The sequence below is a fragment of the Miscanthus floridulus genome, chromosome 16 (genome assembly GCF_019320115.1).
Source record: "Miscanthus floridulus cultivar M001 chromosome 16, ASM1932011v1, whole genome shotgun sequence".
Taxonomy (NCBI): Eukaryota; Viridiplantae; Streptophyta; class Magnoliopsida; order Poales; family Poaceae; genus Miscanthus; species Miscanthus floridulus.
The window spans coordinates 29,219,490-29,245,660 of NC_089595.1; the positions used below are offsets into that span (position 1 = coordinate 29,219,490).

Sequence of the window (26,171 nt, forward strand, 5' to 3'; positions counted from 1 at the left end):
AAGCCCTGCCAGCCCACCTTCGAGCCATGGTGACCGAAGCTATTCGTCAGGGGGCTGCCATGGTGCTGGCTACTGCCCAGCTTTTGATTGGCACAGCGGTGAACGTCCGGGTGGCGGAGCAAGGTTTTTTGCCGGGTTCGATGGACGATGACATCGCCAAACTGATCAAGTGATTCGAGCTGGCCGCCAACGCCGTCTTACCGAAGGTAGACGTGGATGAGATCCTGCATGCCAACCTCGACCCTTGATCTGTGTGACATATCATTACTATTAGTAGTCATGAATAGGTTTGATCTGTGGGATGCCCTTGCAAATATGTGAACTCTTATTTGCATGTTGGTGTTAACTTTATTTGAACTTTGTATTAGACCTTGTTTGGATGCATGTGTATCCACATCAATTCACATGTGTTGGAGTGGAATGGAATGGAATTTAGTTTAATTCCACTCTAATCCACTTCAACACATGTGGATTGAGATGAATACATGGACATCCTTGTTTGGATGCATGTGTATCCACTTTAATCCATATGTGTTGGAGTGGAATAGAATGGAATTTAGTTTAGTTCCACTCCAATCCACTTTAATACATGTGGATTGAGATGAATACATGCGCATCTAAACAAGGCCTTAGGTGAGTTAAACTTTGTAGAGCGTGGTGTAGCTCCAATCCACTTTAATACATGTGGATTGAGATGAATACATGCGCATCCACGGGTTTCGCAGTTTTAACATCCCTCAAAGTGGTTTCGCTATTTTGCCAATATGAAACGGATGCAACCCGTTGAAATATATTTGTGGTAGTTTTAGTTCGTGGAAAAAATAAAAGAAGACGTCTCCTTCCATTCCTACCCCTGGCCGCTGTAACTTTCATCAGAACAGATCGAACGCAAAATGGATCGGCCCTCTCCTCCATCCCCAGCGCTGGCCTTCCGCACGCCGCTCCCTCCCCGTGCCGGCGCCGGCGCTGGTCTTCCCCACGCCGCCCCCTCCTCTGTCGGCACCGCCCTGCCACCACGCCGCTCCCCTCCCCTGCCGGCACCGCCCTGCCACCACAGCGCTCCAGGTGCCTCGTCCCGCCTCCACCCGCCATCCAGGTTGCCGCGCCAGGCCAGCGCGCCCCCTAAGCTGGCGCCGCCCCCATGGATTGCAGTTGGAGTGATCTAATTCCTTGGTATGCACTCTCTCTCTCTCTCTCTCTTGTATTTGTAGTCCACGAACATAGTTCGAAACGCTGATAGAGTTGTTCGAATAGAAATTTAACTACATTTCTTGCATTCGCTTTATCCAGGCTCGATGTGGAGCCTGAGCTTAGATTAGATTCTGTTGCAGACACTTGTGATGTTGGTCACAATGCAAAGTCTGTAGACCATGGATATGGTGATGTTAGTGGCAATGCATTGGCTATAGAATATTATGGAGGTGTTGATTGGGACAACCAGCATATTGCTGACACAAATGATGAAGAGGGTGAGGGCAGGCAACAAATAATTGATGAGGATCAATTATTTCGTCTGTTGGGTTTGAGAACCAAGGATGATGAACATCGATCTCAAGAGCAGCAGGCTTCTACAGAGATGGAAAACGGGCCTGAAAATAGGAATGCCACTGTTGAGGAGGAGATTGACACAGCTGGGGCTGCCATTCCTGTTGGTGATCATGTGCCAGGGGAGAGAATCTTAGTCTATGACCCAAACAACCCTTGTATGGACATTGGCATTGTCTACCCTAACATGAAAGAATTTAGATTGGCTATGAGGCAGTTTGCAATAAATGAGGAGTTCGAGCTGCACATAGTGAAATCTGAGCCACAACGGTACATTGGGGACTGCAATGCAGAAGGCTGCCCGTGGCATATTGTTGGAAGGAGGCAACCTGATGGGACAACCATTAAGGTGTTTAACTAGTGGCTAACATTTTTCTACAATTTTTTTGTTGCTGGTCAATATCTAATCCATTGGTATTTTGTAGGTCACATGTTTGATTTCTCGGCATACATGCTCTTCTAGTGCAAGGAGGAAGACCACCACTCCAACAAGTGGCTCGGTAGCATCAAAGGCTATTCACCTCCTTAAGAAGGCTCCCAACATGGGCCCTAAAGAATTGCAGAAGAAGCTACAAGAGAAACACAAGTGTGAAATTCACTATGACACTGTGGCGAGGGGAAGGAATATTGCCTTGAGGGAAATATTTGGTAGCTGGGAGGACAGCTTCCAAATGTTGTTCAGCGGAAGCCCCCGGACCCCGGCGCTGTTCTAGCCCCCGGACCCCGGCCTCCACCGGTGGAATCGCCCGGATCCGGTCGGCACTCTCCGCCCAAGCCGTCCCCTCGGGCTGCACTGGCGGAATCCGCCGGATCCCGTCGACGCTCTCCGCCCAGGGCGTCCCCCCGGGCTCCATCGGCGGAACCCACCAGATCCTGGCGGCGCTCTCCGCCCATGCCGTCCCCCGCGCCGCTCAGAAATCTGTTGTGCATTTCCCAGAATCCAAACAGCCCGGAAGAGCACGTACTCTCGTTCCTTTTTCTTTCTCCCGTTCATCCGTTCCTCCCCCATCTCTCTCTCATTTGTTTCCTTTAGCGACGAATAGGTGGGTGCCGCCGCCCTTCGCCAGGTCTTCACCTGCGACGAGCATCCACCAGGTACGCTCGCCTCGTTCTGTCCCCTTCCTGCTGTGCGAAGCCGAGCACCCTGAACTCTAATGTAAGCTATTTGTTTCGGATCTGACCCCAATATACGTATACACATGATACCTGCTAACTTCGAGTTTTTGCGAACATTATCGGGTGGTCCGCCTGAGACAAATCCGGTATTGCTGCTTATGGTTTGAATTGTAATCTTTCTCTGTGACCTGTTTTGCCTGTCCTGTCGCTGATCCTCGTTGCTCTGTCCTGCATATGCTGCTACTGTGACCTTATAGTGGTGCCTATTTCTTGTGAATGTGAGAGGTTTACCATATGAGTCTGTCTACCCAACAACCATGTGTTTCAGCCAAAGCTAGCACATGGTTGTTGGCTGCCTAAAAACACATGAATTACAACACAGAAAAAACCATGTGTTTTAGGAGAAGCTAGCACATAAATTCTGTCAGAGAAAAAAAGCCCACGCAACTTGTGCTTCATGGTTCCCTGGTTCCTCACTGTGAACAAGCAGATCCAGCATATATTATGCGAGATAAGAGGATCACGTAGCTAGAAGAATCACACACACACACATACTGAAAACACATTTTTATTGGACAATTTCAATAAGTACTTTTGCAGCCACAGCATGTATATATGTTCTGCATTTCCTATATTCCTCTTCTAAATGAATTACCAAATCTGAAAGATAAAATTGTAGATTTTAAATAGTGCAATTAGTATTTTTAGTGTGGGGTTATGAATGCAAGACATTTCTCATTTTAGGGCAAACTAACTGACTGCAGACTAACAAATACTAACCTTATTGTTGAAGTTCCATCTGCCATTTTGTGTAAAAATGTCTTCATCATTCCCAGCTTTAAGTTAAAAAAAGACAGTTATAAGGTTTATGCCTTCAAAATTTCATGACAATTATCATAGGCTGACAGGCCTTCAGAAAATGATTGCAATTTTTGTAATGGTGACAAGAGAGATAAACAAGGATTGCAGGTATTGACACATTGAAAACTACCTACGTGTCAGTGTCCTAAGAACAATGCATTCCAAACTAACAAGAAATGGACATGCATCTTACTCTGTTATCATTGCCACCTGATGCAAGCTGACGATTGTTATAAGACCACTTGAGTCCAAAAACCTGGAAAATATGTGAGATTAGGGACCATACGTTACCAGAAAAGAAAATTGAAGCTTCAGTAGGATAATGTTTATACTTGAGAATGGGACATAACCTGAACTTTTCTTTGATTTGTACCTACAGATAGGTGAGTGCCACACTGTGCCCAACCCATAGAACAAACATTGTCATCCACCCCCAAATCACAAAGCTTGGTGACCTAGACAATGATAAACCTGTTAACAATCCATCTTCAATTCTAAGTGATGATATACCTTAAGGATGACCAGGTTGCTTACCTTGCTGCTGCATGCATTCCACAAAATAAACACAATTGCCCAGCCCAAACAGCGAAGGCTTCATGAGTTCCTGTTGCTGCTATCTGAAAACCAAGGAATGCTATAAGTTAATTGCTTACTACTGCTACTGAACTTAATAGGAACAACTAGATCCTGCACAGACAGAAACGCAAATGACAAAAATAAGATGTGTGTTAGCACATCTTTGTTCGTCTCTTACAAAGAACTCTGGTTAGTTTACATACTACAAGCAGTCAACATTGGTTATCACTCATTAGAGAGTGGGTGGGCGGTTGGGGAAGAAGAGAGCCGGACAGTAATCTAGGTCTCGGCAATGGCAAAAATCACAAAGAACAGAAATACAAGGACAAAAATGTGGTCTATATTGGCACAAATATAGACAGAGAGGCTGAGAAAGAGAGTGTGGGGTCTGTATTGGCACAAATCACTACAAACAGGGGTGTTCTAACTGCATCAACACATAATTGTCAGCCCACTATGCCTTTGTTACTGCATGTAGTTACCACAAATCACAATCGACATAATTCAAGATGTGTTAGCACAAATCACAAGTGACAAATTTTTTATATGAAAGGACAAGGACAAATAAAACGTGTGTGCTAGCACAAATCACAATTAACAAAGTTCAATATGTTTTAGCACAAATCACAAGAGATAATTTTTTTCTATGAAAGGACAAGGACAAAATAAGAGGTGTGTGCTAGCATAAATCACAATTAACAAAATTCAAGATGTGTTACCACAAATCACAAGAGATAATTTTTTTCTATGAAAGGACAAGGACAAAATAAGAGGTGTGTGCTAGCACAAATCACAATAAACAAAGTTTAAGATGTGTTACCACAAATCACAAGAGACAATGCTATGAATCAAGAACATGAATCAAGACTATGCTATGAATCAAGAACATGCAATATTTTATAAAAAAGGCAGGGGGGTAAAAGGCCATTTTTCAACCCCCATAACTCTTGGTTTCAGGAAAGCAGAAGAAAATCAAGTGGATCCTGTATCATGCCAAAACATATGCTCTTAAGAATCTCAAGAGGACTGTCCCACATGTACACAAAAAATTGTTAAATTGCTAATGCGGTCAGATCTTGCTAACAGTGTCATATAGTGATAATGAATGATACGAACTCCAGTCATATACAGTTGACATTACAGACAAAAAAACAAGCTCAAACGAACTTGGTTTCCCTGTCTGAGCATCAAGTACAAACGACTGGAGGGAATATAAGCCATAAGAGTAGACCTCAAGTGACTGGAGGGAGTATAAGGCACAAGGGTGAAGACCTCAAAACAAAGGTTAACGCAGACATACTTAATATTACTAACCCCTTCATATACTTTGCACTTAAAAACGGATGAAAACAAGTTTATACAATGTTCTAAAGGAGTTCATTTAAAAGGTACAACTGAACCCAACAGAACATGCCCAAAAAGGACAAGGACAAAAATATCATGAAACCAGCTGATATCTACACTACCTTTCGGCTACCAACGAGTGTCAAAGCAAGCAAAACCAGCATTTTCACTATAGTTAAGGAAACAATTGTTGTATCAAGCCAAATTAGATCTATTCCTTAAAGAGAAGACTTGTATTAAAATAGAAATGAGATGCACTCCTTAAAAATGTACTATCTAGTGCTTACATTGAAACAAAAGACACGTTTCTAGTCCCAAATAGCCCATCCAGAAGAATATCAATGCCCTAAAGCAAGAACAATTGCATGCTCCAAGTTAACTAAAATAGTGACAAAGTTATTTATAAAGAACATATATTGCATATGTTACACACCATAATTGCAGTAGTTGAAGTGTGTAATTTACTACTAATAAATGTGCAATCAAGAAAATGGTGCTTCTAAATAAAGTATGATAGGAATATGAATGTAAGATTGGAATGCAATAGACATTGCATAATATTTATGCATCATATATGTGTATCCATAAAAACCCCAAACACCTCACTAAATTAGACAACACTCTACACATCACAGGAATTGACGCTAGATTACAGAGTTAATGACATAACATTATACAACATTCCCCCTAGATAGTGTTTTGAACATGTAACATTAAAAAAACTCATGACTGGGTGGTTTATATTGACAGACCACTGCAGCAGAGAATACTGGTGCAACAAAATTACTATCTTCCTTTTCTTGAACATTGTATACTGAGCTCGAAGTGAGTTCAAACTATAAGTTTTTTAACAGTGTTCAGTAAAACACCCATATGTATAGTTCTCACCTTTATCGAAGCACAAATAGCATCTCGACTGACCATAACAATGCCATCTACTAGCTCTCTGCACTGGCGAAATGTTTCCTCCCCAACAGTTTTGACAGCTACACCATCAGCAAGCCCACCAACATGCTCCAACATGACCCTCTTACATTGACACAAGGATAATGGCATTGCATTTGCATCTGAGGGTTCCACCCCAATTATTTTCACCTGTACAAAGAAAAATGTTTCAAAAACATTCCAAAAAATATCAGCCTGACTAGAAACCAATGTAAGATCCAGAAAGAAATTACATTCACAAGATTGATCCAATATGAAACGATTCAACTTAAAAATGAACTTAATATATCAGGGACACGCCAGTCTCCATGAAGGCGTGTAAAGAAACTTTGTTGTCTTCAGCATAGGATTTTTAAAAGAAAAAAGAAATGGTAAGATGGAAAGCAGACCTCTGGGCAAACCCGTTTTACATAGGCAGCAATTCCACCAATTAATCCACCACCTCCAACAGGTACAAATATTGCATGCATTGGACCTTGCAGCTGCCGAACAATTTCCATGCCGACAGTTCCTTGTCCAGTGATGACATCAGGATGATCAAAGGGAGGTATGAATGTGCGGCCTTCCTACTGACATCGTAATTTTGCGTATGACTGAGCTTCATCATAAGAGTCCCCCTCAAGGACCACCGTTGCACCCAACCTCTCCACTGATTTCCACTGGAATTAAGGTGTTGCATTATTCAGTGAGCACTAAAGTAAACTAAATCATGTAAAGGGATGTCTTAAGTTCAGCATCTAAAGATCGGAAACCTTGATTTCTGGTGTTGTCACGGGCATGACGATGACAGCATCGCATCCCAGTCTCTGAGCGGAAAGAGCAACACCCTGGCAATGGACTCTCATGGAAGAATGATTTCCTTATTAATAGTCAACCCCTAAAAGTAAAAAGGGACATATTGCATATCCTCAACACTAAAATTGCAGTGCTCAATAATTGCAATTTACAGCATTGCTGGTTGCAATTATTAAGTAACTGAATGTTTTATTTGTTTTTTCGTGAATAGAACAAATTAATAGGAACAGAGCACTGCGACTATTATGGACAAGAACAGAGTAATGAAAGGGAGGCAATAAAGTTATATCTTACCAGCACCACTTTTACCACCCAGCAAGCATCTTTGTAGGGAAACAGAGAGCTCAGCAGACAATTCTTCAGAACCTCTACCCTAGAAAACTCCAAATAAAGGAAATAAGATGTATACAAAAGTCTGAATCAACAGCAACATACCTCATATGTAACCACACCACCAGAGTCTGAATCTTGGTGAAGGGTTGCTGTACAAACAGCTCCAGATGCTCAAATGATGCACACTGCCCTTGGGCCTTGTTGAGAGAAGGCCATTATTCTGGCAGCAACGTCCTGCACAAATAGGAAAGCTATAATCGGCATCCCCATGGTTGGTATTTACCAAAGTTAACAATTGGCACTATAGCAACCACCAATCAGATAGCAAAATAAATGCAACAATAAGAACACATGAATGGCTAACAAATCACATGGCTAATCAAGGACCAGTCGGCATAAGCATTTGGGGAAACACATTATTAGAGGCCATCATCAACCTATGATGTAGAAACACATAGTGGGGAGAGCACCATTACAGTATATGTTTTATGCAGGTAGCACAAATGAGCAGTTGGGCACTATTGTGATAAGTTCTATGTGCTCGATTCAGTGGTGTCCGTCCCCCATTTTCATTTCATTTTGGCTTCTTCCAGGCGACGCGCCGCTCTCGGCGACCAACCGGCGATTTCTAGGGTTCGTCGAGCTAGGTTCTCTCCGTTGCCTTCGTGTCTTCCATGGATGCTAGGGCCGACCGGTGATTTCTAGTGCGTTTTGGTTTGTCCCCTTTGTTGTGAATGTTGTTTTCCCGGCCGTCTCCGACGAGCGTCCTACTGAGAGTACGCCGCTGCCGCGCTCTTTCTTGCCTCGCGGCGCCGCGCCGTGACTCGGCTGCTCGCGGGAATGCTGTCCCAGCCCCCGCCTGGGACCCCGGCGCTGTTCTAGCCCCCGGACCCCGGCCTCCACCGGTGGAATCGCCCGGATCCTATCGGCACTCTCCGCCCAAGCCGTCCCCTCGGGCTGCACTGGCGGAATCCGCCGGATCCCGTCGACGCTCTCCGCCCAGGCCGTCCCCCCGGGCTCCATCGGCGGAACCCGCCAGATCCTGGCGGCGCTCTCCGCCCATGCCGTCCCCCACGCCGCTCAGAAATCTATTGTGCATTTCCCAGAATCCAAACAGCTCGGAAGAGCATGTACTCTCGTTCCTTTTTCTTTCTCCCGTTCATCCGTTCCTCCCCCATCTCTCTCTCATTTGTTTCCTTCGGCGATGAATAGGCGGGTGCCGCCGCCCTTCGCCAGGTCTTCACCTGCGACGAGCATCCACCAGGTACGCTCGCCTCGTTCTGTCCCCTTCCTGCTGTGCGAAGCCGAGCACCCCGAACTCTAATGTAAGCTATTTGTTTCGGATCTGACCCCAATATACGTATACACATGATACCTGCTAACTTCGAGTTTTTGCGAACATTATCGGGTGGTCCGCCTGAGACAAATCCGGTATTGCTGCTTATGGTTTGAATTGTAATCTTTCTCTGTGACCTGTTTTGCCTGTCCCGTCGCTGATCCTCGTTGCTCTGTCCTGCATATGCTGCTACTGTGACCTTATAGTGGTGCCTATTTCTTGTGAATGTGAGAGGTTTACCATATTGCTTCCTTTGGTTGTTATAAATTGTCTAGTGTAATTTGCGCGTTATGGTGTAGCAGACTGATGTCTTGTAGGCTGTAGCTTTCATTCCACTTTTGGAATGATAGTTTTAGGGCTTGATAAGTGGCCAAGTAGATGGACTTCATTTTCTCTAGGTTTTCGACTTGCTCATGGATAACCTATGCTGGAGTTCCCTGTTAATACATGTTGTAAGCTTATTGTATATGATTATTTTACATCATCACTGTTGTTTCTAAACTCTCTGTAACTTGCCAAATTGTAGGATTGTGGTCCAGGTCATCTCCCCATTCACTGGCTTCAGCAGCAATATTCTTGCTGGCAACAAGTGACCTTTCTACAGTTTTATGTAATTTCCACAGCGATGGATGAAACAGTACCTGGTTTCCTGAAGCTGAAACTTTTCTGCAACATTTTGTCATTTTTCTCCTCACATTCAAAGTTTAGAGTTTATGATACAAGCATGATTGGTCCTTGAACACTATACAAGCATGACGGGTCCTTGATACAAGCTGAAACTTTTCTGTTACCGTGTTCTGCATATTAGTGTGATCCATAGTCAGTTAACTTATCTTTGCCTAGGTTATTTATCCTGTGCTTGTCCCTCTCTTATTTGATTTTGTTTTCTATTGTACATGGTTGGCTCCCTACATTGTATACTTAGAAAGGATTGTTTGGTCCAGGAAGCAATCAGGACATTGACATTGTAGGAATTACAGTATAACCCTATGAAAATCATGGAGTTTAAGTGTTCGGTTTGCTGCCATTGGTGCATTGGTTTTCAGTTTAACAGAGACAAGTTCCAAGTCCTGTGTTGCAAGCTTTTACTTTTCTGAAACCTGAATGCAAGTGACTGTGAGCATTCTTTTGGTGTTTGTTTTTTTTCTGAAAATTAAATGCCCTGCTTCTCATGATGTGAAAGTATCTCAAATAGATGAACTCTGCTGATCCAAAAGCTCAAATAGATAAAGGCATCTGAATGTTGCAATCATCAGGTTAGGTGTTATATATGTAGGTTAACTAATTTTTTTTTTTTGAAAACTGAATGGCAAATATTGCAAGTTCTATGCGCTCTGTGCATATTTGCTTGTTTGAAAATGGCTACTTGTGTTCATTAACCAAAAATGCCATAGTGTATGTTTGAATGTGCTCTTGGAACATGGCCATGTATCATAAGTCAGTCAGTGAAATCAACACTTTAGTTATTCAATACCCAGCCTGAAAGAAAAAAAAGAAGAGAACGTATATGTTGTTAAGGAGAGATGAAAGGCTGCAGCAGGTCACCTTGTGCTTTTATATTATTTGCACTGAACTATATATTATCTGCACTGAACTATGTATATAGGTGTCGTAGTACTGGTGATGTTATTACTGTATGCCTAGTTTTGTAAAGATTGTAATGGCTAATACAAATATGGACGTTTCAGTGGGCCAACTGATGTGTGTATGATATATCCTTTTTGTTTCATTGCTATTGATTTTGTGTAACTATTTTGTACTTCTACTAGAAAGCAACATATATTTATTTAAAATTTTAGTTCTGATGGTGACTTTACACCAAATTGTTCTTTAGGACAATAGCTATAGACATGATACAATAAGGTCAACCAAAAGGTTCTTTCCAATGAGATACACAAGCAGAAACTACTTGGTTCTTGTAATGATGTTACATATCCTACTGACTAAAGTCAGAAACTACTGTGCCTCTCCAATTTCACAATCATAGGAAATACTAAAATTTTGACCTTTTCTATTTGTTGACTTCCAGAATCATGAGTGAAACAGGGCACAATGTACAAGTCACTAACCTCTCGAGCAAAGTATCCGAAAGTGATCTTCATGAGTTCTTTTGGTTCTCTGGTCCTATTGAGCACATAGAAATTATCACAATAGTGCCCAACTGCTCATTTGTGCTACCTGCATAAAACATATACTGTAATGGTGCTCTCCCCACTATGTGTTTCTGCATCATAGGTTGATGATGGCCTCTAATAATGTGTTTCCCCAAATGCTTATGCCGACTGGTCCTTGATTAGCCATGTGATTTGTTAGCCATTCATGTGTTCTTATTGTTGCATTTATTTTGCTATCTGATTGGTGGTTGCTATAGTGCCAATTGTTAACTTTGGTAAATACCAACCATGGGGATGCCGATTATAGCTTTCCTATTTGTGCAGGACGTTGCTGCCAGAATAATGGCCTTCTCTCAACAAGGCCCAAGAGCAGTGTGCATCATTTGAGCAACTGGAGCTGTTTGTATAGCAACCCTTCACCAAGATTCAGACTCTGGTGGTGTGGTTACATATGAGGTATGTTGCTGTTGATTCAGACTTTTGTATACATCTTATTTCCTTTATTTGGAGTTTTCTAGGGTAGAGGTTCTGAAGAATTGTCTGCTGAGCTCTCTGTTTCCTGCAAAGATGCTTGCTGGGTGGTAAAAGTGGTGCTGGTAAGATATAACTTTATTGCCTCCCTTTCATTACTCTGTTCTTGTCCATAATAGTCGCAGTGCTTTGTTTCTATTAATCTGTTCTATTCACGAAAAAACAAATAAAACATTCAGTTACTTAATAATTGCAACCAGAAATGCTGTAAATTGCAATTACTGAGCACTGCAATTTTAGTGTTGAGGATATGGAATATATCCCTTTTTACTTTCAGGGGTTGACTATTAGTAAGGAAATCATTCTTCCACGAGAATCCTTCCAACTTTTTTGATCTGGGTTTTGTGTAGTGGGTTGTACTGAGCGGTTTGGGATTTATAGTTTGTCTGTTTCCCACATTTTCTACAATTGTGTAATGTCTTTCTGGGCCACAACTTTTTCTTTGTTTATTGTGATTTGTGCTAGCCCACACCATAGTTAAATTAGTAATAATACTAGTACTTTTCTAATAGCCAGAGGCAAATCATTTCTCCCTTTCATTACTGAAGCTGCACTTGCATGGCAATTGTCTCTTGTGTTCTTGTGCTAAAACAAATTGAAATCTATTTTTTGTGATTTGTGCCAACATACACCAAGTTTTTGTCCTTGTCCTTTCATAGAAAAAAATTGTCAAAGTTCATGAAGTGTTAGCACAGATCATAAGAGACAATTTTTTATCAATCGAGGTTTGTTTGCCTCCTTGTCTAGTTGACTTGTTTTAGAGCATCTTTTGCAGTTAAAATTTTCAGTTGTATTCTTGCATTTGTGATGGCCAATGATTGCATTTGTGAGGAAGTTCAGAAGTTTTGCTTCTGCTTTGCCAATAGGTGGAGTTCTGCTCCTAGAGAATGTTAGATTATACAAGAAGGAAGAGAAGAACGACACTGAGTTTTGCTAAGAAGCTAGCATCTGTTGCTGACCATTTTTTGTCAATGATGTATTTTTCAGCACGGCACACAGAGCTCATGCTTCAACTAAAGGAGTTACCAAGTATTTTTTTGAAGGCTGCTTCTACATTCTAAACAAGTCATAAGAGAAAAATGCCTGATTATAGTTTAGAGTTGTCTTTGTGCATAGTTGCCTGATTTTATTAGGTGGTTTTCTGTCAATGATACTTCTACAGGAGCACTTATGTCTTATGCCAGTTGTACTTTAGTGATACCAAAGAACTATTTCTGATCAAGACAACTTAAAGATTCATTAATCCAAACAATTTAAAAAATCAGTTACATAATTGCAGTTTGCTATAATATAGATTGCAAGCATCAGGCACTGCAATTTTAGTTCTAAGCATATGCAATATGCTGTTGTTGAACCGTTAGCCTCGTTGTTACTAAATTGTTACTTGTGATTTGTGCTAGTATTTTGCCATACACACGTTTTATACATGATATGGTTCCTAATTTAATTTTGTTTGACTGTATTTAGCATTTATATGTGCTATTCCAAATTCATTGAAAACTGCTATTCTACTTTTATGTTTTCTTTACTTTCCTCATATTTTGTTTGCTTGCTGTACAGGTGTTCTCATTCAAATTGCGAGGAGCATACAACATGATGGCAAAGCTCCCCTGTGAGCAGTTAGAGAGGGGCGTCATATGCTCCTCTGCTGGAAACCATGCCCAGGGTGTTGCTCTTTCTGCTCAGAGACTGGGATGCAATGCTGTCATCGTCATGCCCGTGACAACACCAGAAATCAAGGTTTCTGATCTTTAGATGCTGAACTTAAGACATCCCTTTACATGATTCAGTTTACTTTAGTGCTCACTGAATAATGCAACACCTTAATTCCAGTGGAAATCAGTGGAGAGGTTGGGTGCAACGGTGGTCCTTGAGGGGGACTCTTATGATGAAGCTCAGTCATACGCAAAATTACGATGTCAGCAGGAAGGCCGCACATTCATACCTCCCTTTGATCATCCTGATGTCATCACTGGACAAGGAACTGTCGGCATGGAAATTGTTCGGCAGCTGCAAGGTCCACTGCAAGCAATATTTGTACCTGTTGGAGGTGGTGGATTAATTGGTGGAATTGCTGCCTATGTAAAATGGGTTCGCCCAGAGGTCTGCTTTCCATCTTACCATTTCTTTTTGCTTTTAAAAATCCTATGCTGAAGACAACAAAGTTTCTTTACACGCCTTCATGGAGACTGGCATGTCCCTAATATATTAAGTTCATTTTTAAGTTGAATCGTTTCATATTGGATCAATCTTGTTAATGTAATTTCTTTCTGGATCTTACATTGGTTTCTAGTCAGGCTGATATTTTTTTGGAATGTTTTTGAAACATTTTTCTTTGTACAGGTGAAAATAATTGGGGTGGAACCCTCAGATGCAAATGCAATGGCATTATCCTTGTGTCAAGGTAAGAGGGTCATGTTGGAGCATGTTGGTGGGCTTGCTGATGGTGTAGCTGTCAAAACTGTTGGGGAGGAAACATTTCGCCTGTGCAGAGAGCTAGTAGATGGCATTGTTATGGTCAGTCGAGATGCTATTTGTGCTTCGATAAAGGTGAGAACTATACATATGGGTGTTTTATTGAACACTGTTAAAAAACTTATAGTCTGAACTCACTTCGAGCTCAGTATACAATGTTCAAGAAAAGGAAGATAGTAATTTTGTTGCACCAGTATTCTCTGCTGCAGTGGTCTGTCAATATAAACCACCCAGTCATGAGTTTTTTTAATGTTACATGTTCAAAACACTATCTAGGGGGAATGTTGTATAATGTTATGTCATAAACTCTGTAATCTAGCGTCAATTCCTGTGATGTGTAGAGTGTTGTCTAATTTAGTGAGGTGTTTGGGGTTTTATGGATACACATATAGGATGCATAAATATTATGCAATGTCTATTGCATTCCAATCTTACATTCATATTCCTATCATACTTTATTTAGAAGCACCATTTTCTTGATTGCACATTTATTAGTAGTAAATTGCACACTTCAACTACTGCGATTATGGTGTGTAACATGTGCAATATCTATTCTTTATAAATAACTTTGTCACTATTTTAGTTAACTTGGAGCATGCAATTGTTCTTGCTTTAGGGCATCGATATTCTTCTGGATGGGCTATTTGGGACTGGAAACGCGTCTTTTGTTTCAGTGTAAGCACTAGACAGTACATTTTTAAGGAGTGCATCTCATTTCTATTTTAATACAAGTCTTCTCTTTAAGGAATAGATCTAATTTGGCTTGATACAACAATTGTTTCCTTAACTGTAGTGAAAATGCTGGTTTTGCTTGCTTTGACACTCGTTGGTAGCCGAAAGGTAGTGTAGATATCAGCTGGTTTCATGATATTTTTGTCCTTGTCCTTTTTGGGCATGTTCTGCTGGGTTCAATTGTACCTTTTAAATGAACCCCTTTAGAACATTGTATAAACTTGTTTTCATCCGTTTTTAAGTGCAAAGTATATGAAGGGGTTAGTAATATTAAGTATGTCTGCGTTAACCTTTGTTTTGAGGTCTTCACCCTTGTGCCTTATACTCCCTCTAGTCACTTGAGGTCTACTCTTATGGCTTATATTCCCTCCAGTCGTTTGTACTTGATGCTCAGACAGGGAAACCAAGTTCGTTTGAGCTTGTTTTTTTTTGTCTGTAATGTCAACTGTATATGACTGGAGTTCGTATCATTCATTATCACTATATGACACTGTTAGCAAGATCTAACCGCATTAGCAATTTAACAATTTTTTGTGTACATGTGGGACAGTCCTCTTGAGATTCTTAAGAGCATATGTTTTGGCAAGATACATGATCCACTTGATTTTCTTCTGCTTTCCTGAAACCAAGAGTTATGGGGGTTGAAAAATGGCCTTTTACCCCCCTGCCTTTTTTATAAAATGTTGCATGTTCTTGATTCATAGCATAGTCTTGATTCATGTTCTTGATTCATAGCATTGTCTCTTGTGATTTGTGGTAACACATCTTAAACTTTGTTTATTGTGATTTGTGCTAGCACACACCTCTTATTTTGTCCTTGTCCTTTCATAGAAAAAATTGTCTCTTGTGATTTGTGGTAACACATCTTGAATTTTGTTAATTGTGATTTGTGCTAGCACACACCTCTTATTTTGTCCTTGTCCTTTCATAGAAAAAAATTGTCTCTTGTGATTTGTGCTAAAACATATTGAACTTTGTTAATTGTGATTTGTGCTAGCACACACGTTTTATTTGTCCTTGTCCTTTCATAGAAAAAAATTGTCACTTGTGATTTGTACTAACACATCTTGAATTCTGTTGATTGTGATTTGTGGTAACTACATGTAGTAACAAAGGCATAGTGGGCTGACAGTTGTGTGTTGATGCAGTTAGAACACCCCTGTTTGTAGTGATTTGTGCCAATACAGACCCCACACTCTCTTTCTCAGCCTCTCTGTCTATATTTGTGCCAATATAGACCACATTTTTGTCCTTGTATTTCTGTTCTTTGTGATTTTTGCCATTGCCGAGACCTAGATTACTGTCCGGCTCTCTTCTTCCCCAACCGCCCACCCACTCTCTAATGAGTGATAACCAATGTTGACTGCTTGTAGTATGTAAACTAACCAGAGTTCTTTGTAAGAGACGAACAAAGATGTGCTAACACACATCTTATTTTTGTCATTTGTGTTTCTGTCTGTGCAGGATCTAGTTGTTCCTATTAAGTTCAGTAGCAGTAGTAAGCAATTAACTTATAGCATTCCTTGGTTTTCAGATAGCAGCAGCAGGAACTCATGAAGCCTTCGCTGTTTGGGCTGGGAAATTGTGTTTATTTTGTGGAATGCATGCAGCAGCAAGGTAAGCAACCTGGTCATCCTTAAGGTATATCGTCACTTAGAATTGAAGATGGATTGTTAACAGGTTTATCATTGTCTAGGTCACCAAGCTTTGTGATTTGGCGGTGGATGACAATGTTTGTTCTATGGGTTGGGCACAGTGTGGCACTCACCTATCTGTAGGTACAAATCAAAGAAAAGTTCAGGTTATGTCCCATTCTCAAGTATAAACATTATCCTACTGAAGCTTCAATTTTCTTTTCTGGTAACGTATGGTCCCTAATCTCACATATTTTCCAGGTTTTTGGACTCAAGTGGTCTTATAACAATCGTCAGCTTGCATCAGGTGGCAATGATAACAGAGTAAGATGCCTGTCCATTTCTTGTTAGTTTGGAATGCATTGTTCTTAGGACACTGACACGTAGGTAGTTTTCAATGTGTCAATACCTGCAATCCTTGTTTATCTCTCTTGTCACCATTACAAAAATTGCAATCATTTTCTGAAGGCCTGTCAGCCTGTGATAATTGTCATGAAATTTTGAAGGCGTAAACCTTATAACTGTCTTTTTTTAACTTAAAGTTGGGAATGGTGAAGACATTTTTACACAAAATGGCAGATGGAACTTCAACAATAAGGTCAGTATTTGTTAGTCTGCAGTCAGTTAGTTTGCCCTGAAATGAGAAATGTCTTGCATTCATAACCCCACACTAAAAATACTAGTTGCACTATTTAAAATCTACAATTTTATCTTTCAGATTTGATAATTCATTTAGAAGAGGAATATAGGAAATGCAGAACATCTATACATGTTGTGGCTGCAAAAGTACTTATTGAAATTGTCCAATAAAAATGTGTTTTTAGTATGTGTGTGTGATTCTTCTAGCTACGTGATCCTCTTATCTCGCATAATATATGCTGGATCTGCTTGTTCACAGTGAGGAACCAGGGAACCATAAAGCACAAGCTGCGTGGGCTTTTTTTCTCTGACAGAATTTATGTGCTAGCTTCTCCTAAAACACATGGTTTTTTCTATGTTGTAATTCATGTGTTTTTTAGGCGGCCAACAATCATGTGCTAGCTTTGGCTGAAACACATGGTTGTTGAGCAGACAGACTCTAAAATAAATAAATCGCTGTGGTAAAGAATTGCAAGTCTTGTACAGCCCCACTTGTCAGCCTCAGAAATAGCGGACGCCGACCCCACCTGCCATCCTCTCCCACCCACGCTCCTACGCAATCTTTCCGCCGCCGCCGATGCCCCCATGTCCGGCCACCACGCCTGCCGCCACGACTCCACGGACCTCACCAGCAAGCTCCAAGCCACCATCTCTCTCTCCTCTCGCCGTGCCGCACCCACGCCACGACGCACGCCGCCTGCTCAGTGTGCCGCCGCACTCCTCCTCTGCTCGTCGGCGTCGCACCACCGCCGGCCAAACAGACACCACCACCAGCACCGCTCCGTCGCCATGGCTCACCCCTGCCGCTTCCGGAGCTCCGGCGAGGCCCATTTGGCGCAGCTACCCGCCCCGGCCGTCCGCCGCTGCCGACGATCCCGGCGACCCTTGATCCCCGAGCCACGGCGGATGAGTCACGGGTCTCCCGAGCACCCTCCCGTGCGCACGCGCGTGCTCCAACGCATGGCACGGCGACGGATCGAGCGCGGGGCCGAACGCCTCTGTTGCGGCCACAAGCATGGTGACATCAGGGTGGCGCCCCGATGCCGTCATATCCTTCCTTTTCCAGTTGAGAAATAAGTCAGTGTATACAAAGCAAATACATTTATACCCTGCCTTATACATTCTCATCTTGTGAGTCCAAATACGATCCAACGTCCAGAATCATATCAGACATGAGGTAGCTTTTAATGATATGTTTCTTGCGTGATACAAACTCTGGTGGCGCTACATGCAAGTAGCAGTCACTCTGCGCCGGCAGCCTCAACTGCAGCATGTCCCACCACTCGCGCTCTCCACTACTTCCACCTTTGACTTCACACATTGCTTGTTTACGAGAGGGAGGCAGTGAAAAGATTGGCAACCCCTGACAAAGAGCTTCTCCCAGCTTGGTGTTTCAAATTGAAACAGGACATCATCATGGATGTGCAGCAAGTGTGGCAGTTCCTGGAGGTAGATCCTTTTGATGTTTGGGAGTGGAGAAGGTGCTACCTCATGTCTGGGTTGTTTGTAGAAAATTGTCTTTAGGTTGGGGCAAAAGAGAATGATCAGAGTCTCCGGTGCAGGCAATGACAAAAAAACATGGGAAAAGTTTCTCTAGGTTGAGGCAGTTCTCAAGGTGAATGTGTTTTAGTAGCTTCAAAGTGATTAGCTCATAGTAAGTTTCATTAGGTGGCATAACAGGCTAAACAATGCATACTAGGTTCTTAAGGCAGGAGGCCTGCAGTATGCTTAGGGATTGTAATACCTCTGTGTGTTTTTCTTCCATTCTCAATGGGGTTACCATTCTAAATACTGTTGTCATCTGCTGGCAGCGATGGAGCTGGCATTCTTCTAGTGACATAAGACTATAATTGAGGTCAGTAAGGCATCTGATGAAATTATCATATGTAATGAATATTGAGTTTGTAACAGAGAGAATATGCCTAAGCAATTTGGGTATTGATTCTTTGCTGATATCTCAACATGACGTTGCCTTGGCTGAAGTTTCATCATGGGCAAATTGCTAGCTGCCACAGAATACTGGACATCACAATAAGTTAGGCACCTCTGGATCCTGGTACGCAGCTCAACTTCTATGTTCCGTGGCTCCTTGCCTCTCACACTGCATGGTTTAACTTGGACACTGAATGACTGAAGAAACTGTCCTTCCTTGACTAACTTGTTAGCAACATCCGCGTTGAAGCTATGAAACATTTTGGGGTCATTTATGTTGATGACAGCTGTTGGTCCCGAGATCTCCCGCACGGGTGAGCCGACCGTTCACTGTCGTTGCCGACCACACACACTACGGCTGGAGGTAGAAGAGGGAGGGAGAACATAGCGCGCACACACACAGCACAAGCACCAGCGTTGGTCGGAGCTCTGCAAAGGAGATGGCAAAACTGAACTCACTCACTTTACTGAGTTACAGTGGGAAGCTACATATGCAACTCTACCCATCTAATCCTAGTACACAGACATGCCATGCTGCTATAGTGACTAGATGTGACAGCAGGGCTGACTTTGGCGCCTGCCCCTGCTGTGGCTACAGTGCGGCAGGGGAGCCTTTCGGCGCCTATCCCTGCCGCGGCTACAGTGCAGCAGCAGGGAGCCCTTTCGGCGCCTGCCCCTGCCGTGCGTTCAGAGATGGGAGAGCAGCAGATTACTTTACAATTCTTCCCCTAATCATGCTGCTAACCCTAGAACATCCACCATACCGATCATTCTCTTCAACTCCGTGAACCGAAGACGGCTGAACGGCTTGATGAGGACGTCCACGAGTTGTCGACCAGTTTTGACGAACTCGATGACGATCTGCCCTTCATCGACACGGTTCCTGAGGAAGTGGAACTTGATGTCGATGTGCTTGCTCCGATCGTGGAGAACCGGATTCTTCGCGAGGGCGATGGCGGGTTGGTTGTCCACCATCAGTGCTGGTGGGTGAGCTTCCACACCGGTCAGCTCGCCCAGCAGCCAGCGCAGCCACACAGCTCGCTGTGGCCACCACCACGTACTCTACCTCACACGTGGACAGCGCCACCATCTTCTATTTCAGCGATAGCCATAAGCTTGGAGCCGACCCGAGGAAGACGAGCACGCCAGAGGTGCTCCACCATTCGTCGATGTCCTCCGCCATGTCTGCATCGCTGAACACAGTGAGCTGCAGCCCACTTCCGCCGGTCTTGGGGAAGATGATCCCCTGATCCACCGTCCCCTTGACATAGCGCAGCTGCCGCTTCACCGTGGCCCAGTGATCCTCTCGGGGATCCTCCATGAAGCGGCTGACATAGCCCACGGCGAACGTAATGTCTAGCCTCGTGTGGACTAGGTAGCGTAGACTACCGATGATGCTCCGGTAGAGTGTTGCATCTACCCTCGCCGTTGTACTGGCTTTCGTTAGCTTTAGCTGCTCCTCCATCGGAGTCATGCACGACTTGCACTCAGCCATGCCGCTCCGCTCCAATAGTTTCGAGGCATACGCGCTCTAACCAAGTGTGAGCGCCTTCTTCCCTTGTCTCACCTCGATGCTGAGGTAGTAGGAGAGTGCGTTAAGATCGCTCATTCAAAAACGAGCCGCCATCTCGTGCTTGAAGCTATCGATGTCCTCCGCACGCACGCCGATGATGATCGAGTCGTCCACATACATGCCGACGACGAGCTCCTCATTCCCCATCGCCGTGTGTAGAGCACATGCTCGGTTGCACACCACGTGAACCTAAGCTCGTCCAGTGTGGCATCAAGCTTAGCATTCCATGCTCATGGGGCCTGTCGTAGCCCATAGAGCGGCTTGCGCAGTCAGAGCACCCTGTGCTCCGCTCCCTTGACGGTGAAACCCAGAGGTTGCCTGATGAAGACCGTCTCTGCCAGATCGCCATTGAGGAAGGCTGATTTTACATCCAAGTGATGGACGCGCTAGTCCTTCGCTGCTGCCAAAGCCAGCAACAATCGGATAGACTCCATGTGCGCTACCGGCACAAAGACTTCCTTGAAGTCGATGCCCTCTCGCTGGACAAAGCATCGAGCGACGAGGCGCCTTGTGCTTAACAATGGTGCCGCGCTTGTCCCGCTTGACCTTGTACACCCACTTGAGGCTGATTGGACGGCATCGTAGAGGTGGATCAACGAGCTCCCAAGTCTCATTTTCATCGATCACCTTCATCTCCTCCAGCATCACCCATCGCCAATTTGCATCGCGCTCGACCAGTGTGAACGTGGGTGGTTCCTCTACACTGATGATAAGCAGCTCTAGGTCATTGAGTAGCTGACCCACCAGACCTGAGGACCTTGTTCTATCGACAATGTCGTCCAGCCTGCCAAATCGCACCTCCTCACCGTCGTGGAAAGCATCCACGAACTCTGTGATGTCGCTTGGAGGTGAAGCGAACTTGATCAGCATCGATGGAGTCCCCTATTCTGCCAGAGTGGTTGGCATAGCATCTGGAGTGCTCGGCATCCCGGCTGTAGTGCTCAGCACCACTCCTATGTGCTCGGCCCCCCTCCCGGAGTGCTTGGCACCGCCCTAGGAGTGCTCGACACCAATCTTGGAGTGATCGGCACCACTGCAAGACCTCTTAGCTCCGCTACAGGAGTGTTTGTCACCCGTCCTAAAGTGGTCAGCATCACTGCAGGACCGCTCGGCACCACTCCTGGTGTGCTCTGTATGCCTTCTAGAGTGCTCTGCACCCCTCTCGAAGTGCTCGGCATCCCTCCCGGAGTGCTTGGCTCTATTTCTAGAGTGGTTGGCACCTCCTCACCAGCGTCTCCACCACCGTGGATGACCAAGTGCTCAACGATGAAGGTGTTGGTGAAGCCGCCAGCTTCCCCCATGCCCGGACTGTCCCAGTCCCAGGCCACCTTCTCATCAAACACGATGTCGCGCGAGACAACCACCTTGCCTCCACGTGGGTCATAGAGCCGGTACGCCTTGGTACCTTCTGTAAGGAAAATGGACCCTTGGCCCATTTACTTTGGATTTTGGTGTTTGATGACCAACACAACCAAATTGGACTAATGAATTTGCAAGTGTTTATTTCGTAGTTCAATAGGGTGCAAGACGTGACTTGGACGAAGGCGACATGGTGATCCAATGATCAACATCTCAAGCAAGACCTTTGAAGCACAAGAGAAGACCCAAAAGATCAAGCCAAGTCCAAGCATGAAGATTGGAACCAAGCCGTACGCAAGATCGCGAAGAAATGAGCTCACTGTGGTGACCGGATGTAGGACCGGACGTTGAACAAGCAACCGGATGCTACGACCGAACGCTAGGCAAGTGGCTCGGCAGATAGGCGACCGGACTCTGGATCGGACACTGGCAGCAACCGACCGGACGTAGGACAACAGCGTCCGATCGATTACAGTAAGGTTCCAGAGCGGCAAATCTGCGACCAGATGCGTCCGGTGGTAGGCGACCAGATGCTGGCCAGCGTCCGATCAGTATATTGCCAGCTCAACGGTCGGGACAACCGAACGCGTCCGATCAAGACGATTCAACGTCCGGTCAGTAGCAGTTTTGTGGGAATTTGACCCTAATGGCTACTTTCTCCGTGGAGCTTATAAATACAACCCCCAACCGGCCATTTGAGAGTGGTGGAGCTGAGGAAACATACCAAGGGTGTTGATACACCATTTTAGTGATCTCCACATGCATAGTGCTTAGTGTTTTATTAGGTGATTAGCATAAGTGCTTTGCGAAGTGCTTAGGTTGATTAGACCACCGCTTATGCGCTTGCTCTAGGTGTTTGCCTAGTGTTTAAGTGAGGTTTGCATACCTCTTGCCACCCCGTGCTTGCGAGCACAAGTGTTGTACATCGAAGGGGCTTGAAGTCTTGCGAGATCACACCAACCACATTTGTGGTGTGGCCACCACCATGTACTGGAGGGAACAAGGCCCGTGGCGTTTCGGCCGAAAGCTTGATAGTGAAGACGGCGGGGAGCTTCTTGGAGAGGCTTGCCAAGAGGCACGTTGGAGACCCACTTGCGCATGGGGAAGGCCCGAGGCTATCCACAGAGTTACCCGACTGGGAGCTTGGCCCTTGCGAGGGATTCCTTGCGAGGGGCTCCAACGAGGACTAGGGGGAAGCTTGCGCGCTTCTCGATACCTCGGTAAAAATACCGGAGTCATCGATGGGAGTTTGCATATCTCTACTTTGTTCTTTAGCTTCCGCATTTACATTGATTACTTTACTACGTTTGCAGTAGAGATAGCAACACACTAGCAAAACCATAGTTACACATCTAGATAGTTTATCTATTGCATCGGTTTTGCTAGGGTTAGAAAAAGAGGCCATAGTTTTAGAAGTTAGATTTTTAAGTTACCTAATTCACCCCCCCTCTTAGGTGTCACGGTCCCTTCAATTGGTATCAGAGCCGGTTGGCTCATATTTGGACCCTTGGCTTAACCGCCGTTGAGCCGACACGATTGTAGAGTGGTTGGGATGGATACCACTAGGACTCCACAATTTGACGGCACTAACTTCTCATACTATAAAGCTAGAATGGCTTGCCACCTTGAGGCAGTTGATTTGGGTGTATGGAGAGTCACTCATGACGGGATGAAACCCATCAAGAATCCCGAAAAACCCACAAAGAGTGATGAAAAGGAAATGCACTTTAATGCTAGAGCTAAAAATTGTTTGTTTGAATCACTTAGTATGGATGTTTTTAACCAAGTATTCACTTTAAATATGGCACATGAAATTTGGTTAAAACTCCAAGAGCTCCATGACGGCACAAGCAATGTCCGTGAGCAAAAACATTGTCTAGCAAAGCAAAACTATGATTCCTTTACTATGAATGATGATGAGCTTGTTCGTGATATGTATTCTCGTTTGAATCTAATTATCAATGAGCTCCATTCTATAGGATTATTAAAGCTAGATGACGTGGACATCGTGAGGAAGATCATCTCCATGCTACCACAAAAGAAATATGCAAGCATCATCACCATCCTTCACAACATGGAGGACTTGAGCAATATGACCCCAGGCATAGCCATTGGCAAGTTAGTGGCATTTGAAATGTCACATAAGATGGGGCAAGAAGAAGCTTCTTCATCAAGCAAAGGCAAAGCTCTTGCTTGTAGCGAGAAGAAAAAGATGAAGGGCAAGAAAGTTGAGTCAAGCTCAAGCTCAAGCTCCTCAAGTGAAGAAGAAGATGAGGATGATGATGATGACGAACAAGAATCAAGTGATGATGATCAATCTTCCTCCTCCACCTCCGACCTTGATGAAGAATCAATCAAACTTATCAAAAAGGTGGAGAAGATGATTGTAAGGCTCAATGTCAAGGGTGTGCCCATCCAAATTCATGACCTCGTTTTCACTAATCAAAGAGACGAGCAAAGAAAGAAAGGATGCTATGGATGCGATGAGTTGGGGCACTTTGTGGAAGTTTGTCCAAACAAGCCCACACCCAAGGCAAAGAAGAAGGCATGCAAGAACAAAGCCCTCACATCAATAAGGTCATGGGATGATTCCTCAAGTGAAGAAGATCATCACAAGGGGCAAGGGCGCAAGCACTCATCATCAAGCTCTTCTCGTGTGTGCCTTATGGCATGAGGTAATGAAAGCTCATCCTCTAGTGAGAGCGATAGTGATGATGATTTGCCTTCTTATAATACCATTGTGCAACAAAATCTTAAATATGCTAAAGTTTGCACTAGTCAACAAAAGAAGCTCAAAAATTTAAAAGAAGAGCTAGGTAGTTCACAAGAAGCATACAAAAATTTGCTTGAACAATATGAAAACTTTGCAAATCTCAATGTTGAACTATCTACTAAAATTGAGCAACTTGAGGCTAGTGCAACAACAAATGCATGCACAATCAATGATGAGCAACTTTTAAAGAAAAATGAAAAATTAAAAGAAAAGTTAGCTAGCTCACAAGAAGCATATAATAGTTTGCATGCTAAAATGAAAACCATGTGCAAACATTGTGATGAGCTAACTAATAAAGTTGCTAATCTTGAAGCCGTTAGCACAAACCCCACCAAGGCATCTAAAAAGAAAAGTTATGTCTTTAACATGTTTAAAAAGGATGCCTCTACTTCTTGTAATGATTTATGTTTAGACTCACATTTGTGCAACCAAGTTTGTGTTGAGAAAGTTATTGTAGATACATGCACACAAGAGGTTGCAAAGGAGAATGGGCAACTCAAGCAAGAAGTAGCTCGCCTCACCAAGGACTTGACTCAAGTAAAAGGCAAGGCGAAGCAAACCCAACTTCATCAAGATAACACCGTCAAGGGAGTGAAGAAGCTTGATGAAGGACAAACCGTGGTTTGTTACGTGTGCCACAAGGAAGGTCACAAGTCCTATGAGTGCAAGGTGAACAATGGGGGAGGAGCAAAGAAGAAGGAGAAAAAGCAAACAAGCAAGCTCTCCAACACCTACACCAACAAGGTGGACAAGAAGGCCTCCACACCTTATCTCTTGAAGAAGAAGAAAAATGACAAGGTGGTGGCCATCAAGGTGAACAAGCAAGCCAACAATGGGGTCAAACGCTTTTGGTTGCCAAAGGAAATCATTTCCAATATGAAGAGCACCAAGAAGGTTTGGATCCCGAAAGGGAAGTGAGAAGTCCGTCGGACATCGTGGAATTTGGAGACTTGGCAAAGTTTGGGTGCATTTCATGGGGTGCATCATGATGGACATAGTCATTGCCAAGTAGGTTAGTGAATACTATGGACCTAAATTCCCCTTCCCATGTTAGGTAACTAGATATCAATACTTTCAATTAGTATTCATTTCATTTGGTTTTGTTTTTCAAATTGATATACTCTTAAAGCATCTAGTTATCTTTCATGCCTAATGTTTGCATTTACATGCTTAAATATTTTGTCATGCATTCAATAGGTATATCATATGGTAGGCTTGCTCGGTTTCATTATCAACCCTTGGAGCAAACCTACATGGTTTAAAATTGTTTAGGAGCGCGGCACATAGCTTGTTTTACAATTAATTATCTAATATGTGCCAAAGTCCTAATTGTAGATAATCTCTCCCAAATATCATCTTTCAAGTGGTATTTTGATACTTAAATCAATGTGCACAAATTTTACAAGTATTCAACACTTGTGTGCACAAATTTAGGGGGAGCTTAATCTACAACTTAGATGCATTGAGACTAACACTTGTTCAAGTGGTATCAATTTTTTCAAACCTATCACATGTGTAGTAGTCTCATTGTAAGGAAATTGGAGTCCCCGGAGTTAAG

General features: G+C 43.6%; 2 protein-coding genes across 2 annotated transcripts; one reads left to right on the plus strand and one right to left on the minus strand.

The window, feature by feature from the left end:
- Nucleotides 1-6,071: 6,071 nt before the first annotated feature.
- On the minus strand, nt 6,072-6,887 carry LOC136510491 (threonine dehydratase biosynthetic, chloroplastic-like). The gene is made up of 4 exons (XM_066504916.1): nt 6,777-6,887; nt 6,364-6,537; nt 6,195-6,278; nt 6,072-6,086 (listed from the first exon to the last, which is right to left on the minus strand). Exons 1-4 carry the CDS (start codon nt 6,885-6,887, stop codon nt 6,072-6,074), a joined length of 384 nt encoding a protein of 127 aa, XP_066361013.1.
- Nucleotides 6,888-8,719: 1,832 nt separating this feature from the next.
- Nucleotides 8,720-17,061, plus strand: LOC136510492 (threonine dehydratase 1 biosynthetic, chloroplastic-like). The gene is made up of 10 exons (XM_066504917.1): nt 8,720-8,779; nt 11,484-11,561; nt 13,057-13,236; nt 13,330-13,599; nt 13,840-14,046; nt 14,099-14,182; nt 16,238-16,320; nt 16,599-16,661; nt 16,917-16,935; nt 17,056-17,061. The coding sequence occupies exons 1-10, from the start codon at nt 8,720-8,722 to the stop codon at nt 17,059-17,061; spliced, it is 1,050 nt and encodes a 349-aa protein (XP_066361014.1).
- The last annotated feature ends 9,110 nt before the right edge of the window (nt 17,062-26,171 follow it).

Bases quoted from the DNA above. Each gene is read 5' to 3' on its own strand.
- LOC136510491 (XM_066504916.1), bottom strand. From the start codon at position 6,887: ATGGAAATTGTTCGGCAGCTGCAAGGTCCAATGCATGCAATATTTGTA. The intron at 6,538-6,776 runs GTCTGCTTTCCA...TTCTTTGTACAG, and splicing joins TAAAACGGGTTTGCCCAGAG to GTGAAAATAATTGGGGTGGA. The intron at 6,279-6,363 runs GTCAGTCGAGAT...AAAAACTTATAG, and splicing joins TAGTAGATGGCATTGTTATG to TTTGAACTCACTTCGAGCTC.
- LOC136510492 (XM_066504917.1), top strand. From the start codon at position 8,720: ATGAATAGGCGGGTGCCGCCGCCCTTCGCCAGGTCTTCACCTGCGACG. The intron at 8,780-11,483 runs GTACGCTCGCCT...GGAGTTTTCTAG, and splicing joins CTGCGACGAGCATCCACCAG to GGTAGAGGTTCTGAAGAATT. The intron at 13,237-13,329 runs GTTTCTGATCTT...CCTTAATTCCAG, and splicing joins TGACAACACCAGAAATCAAG to TGGAAATCAGTGGAGAGGTT.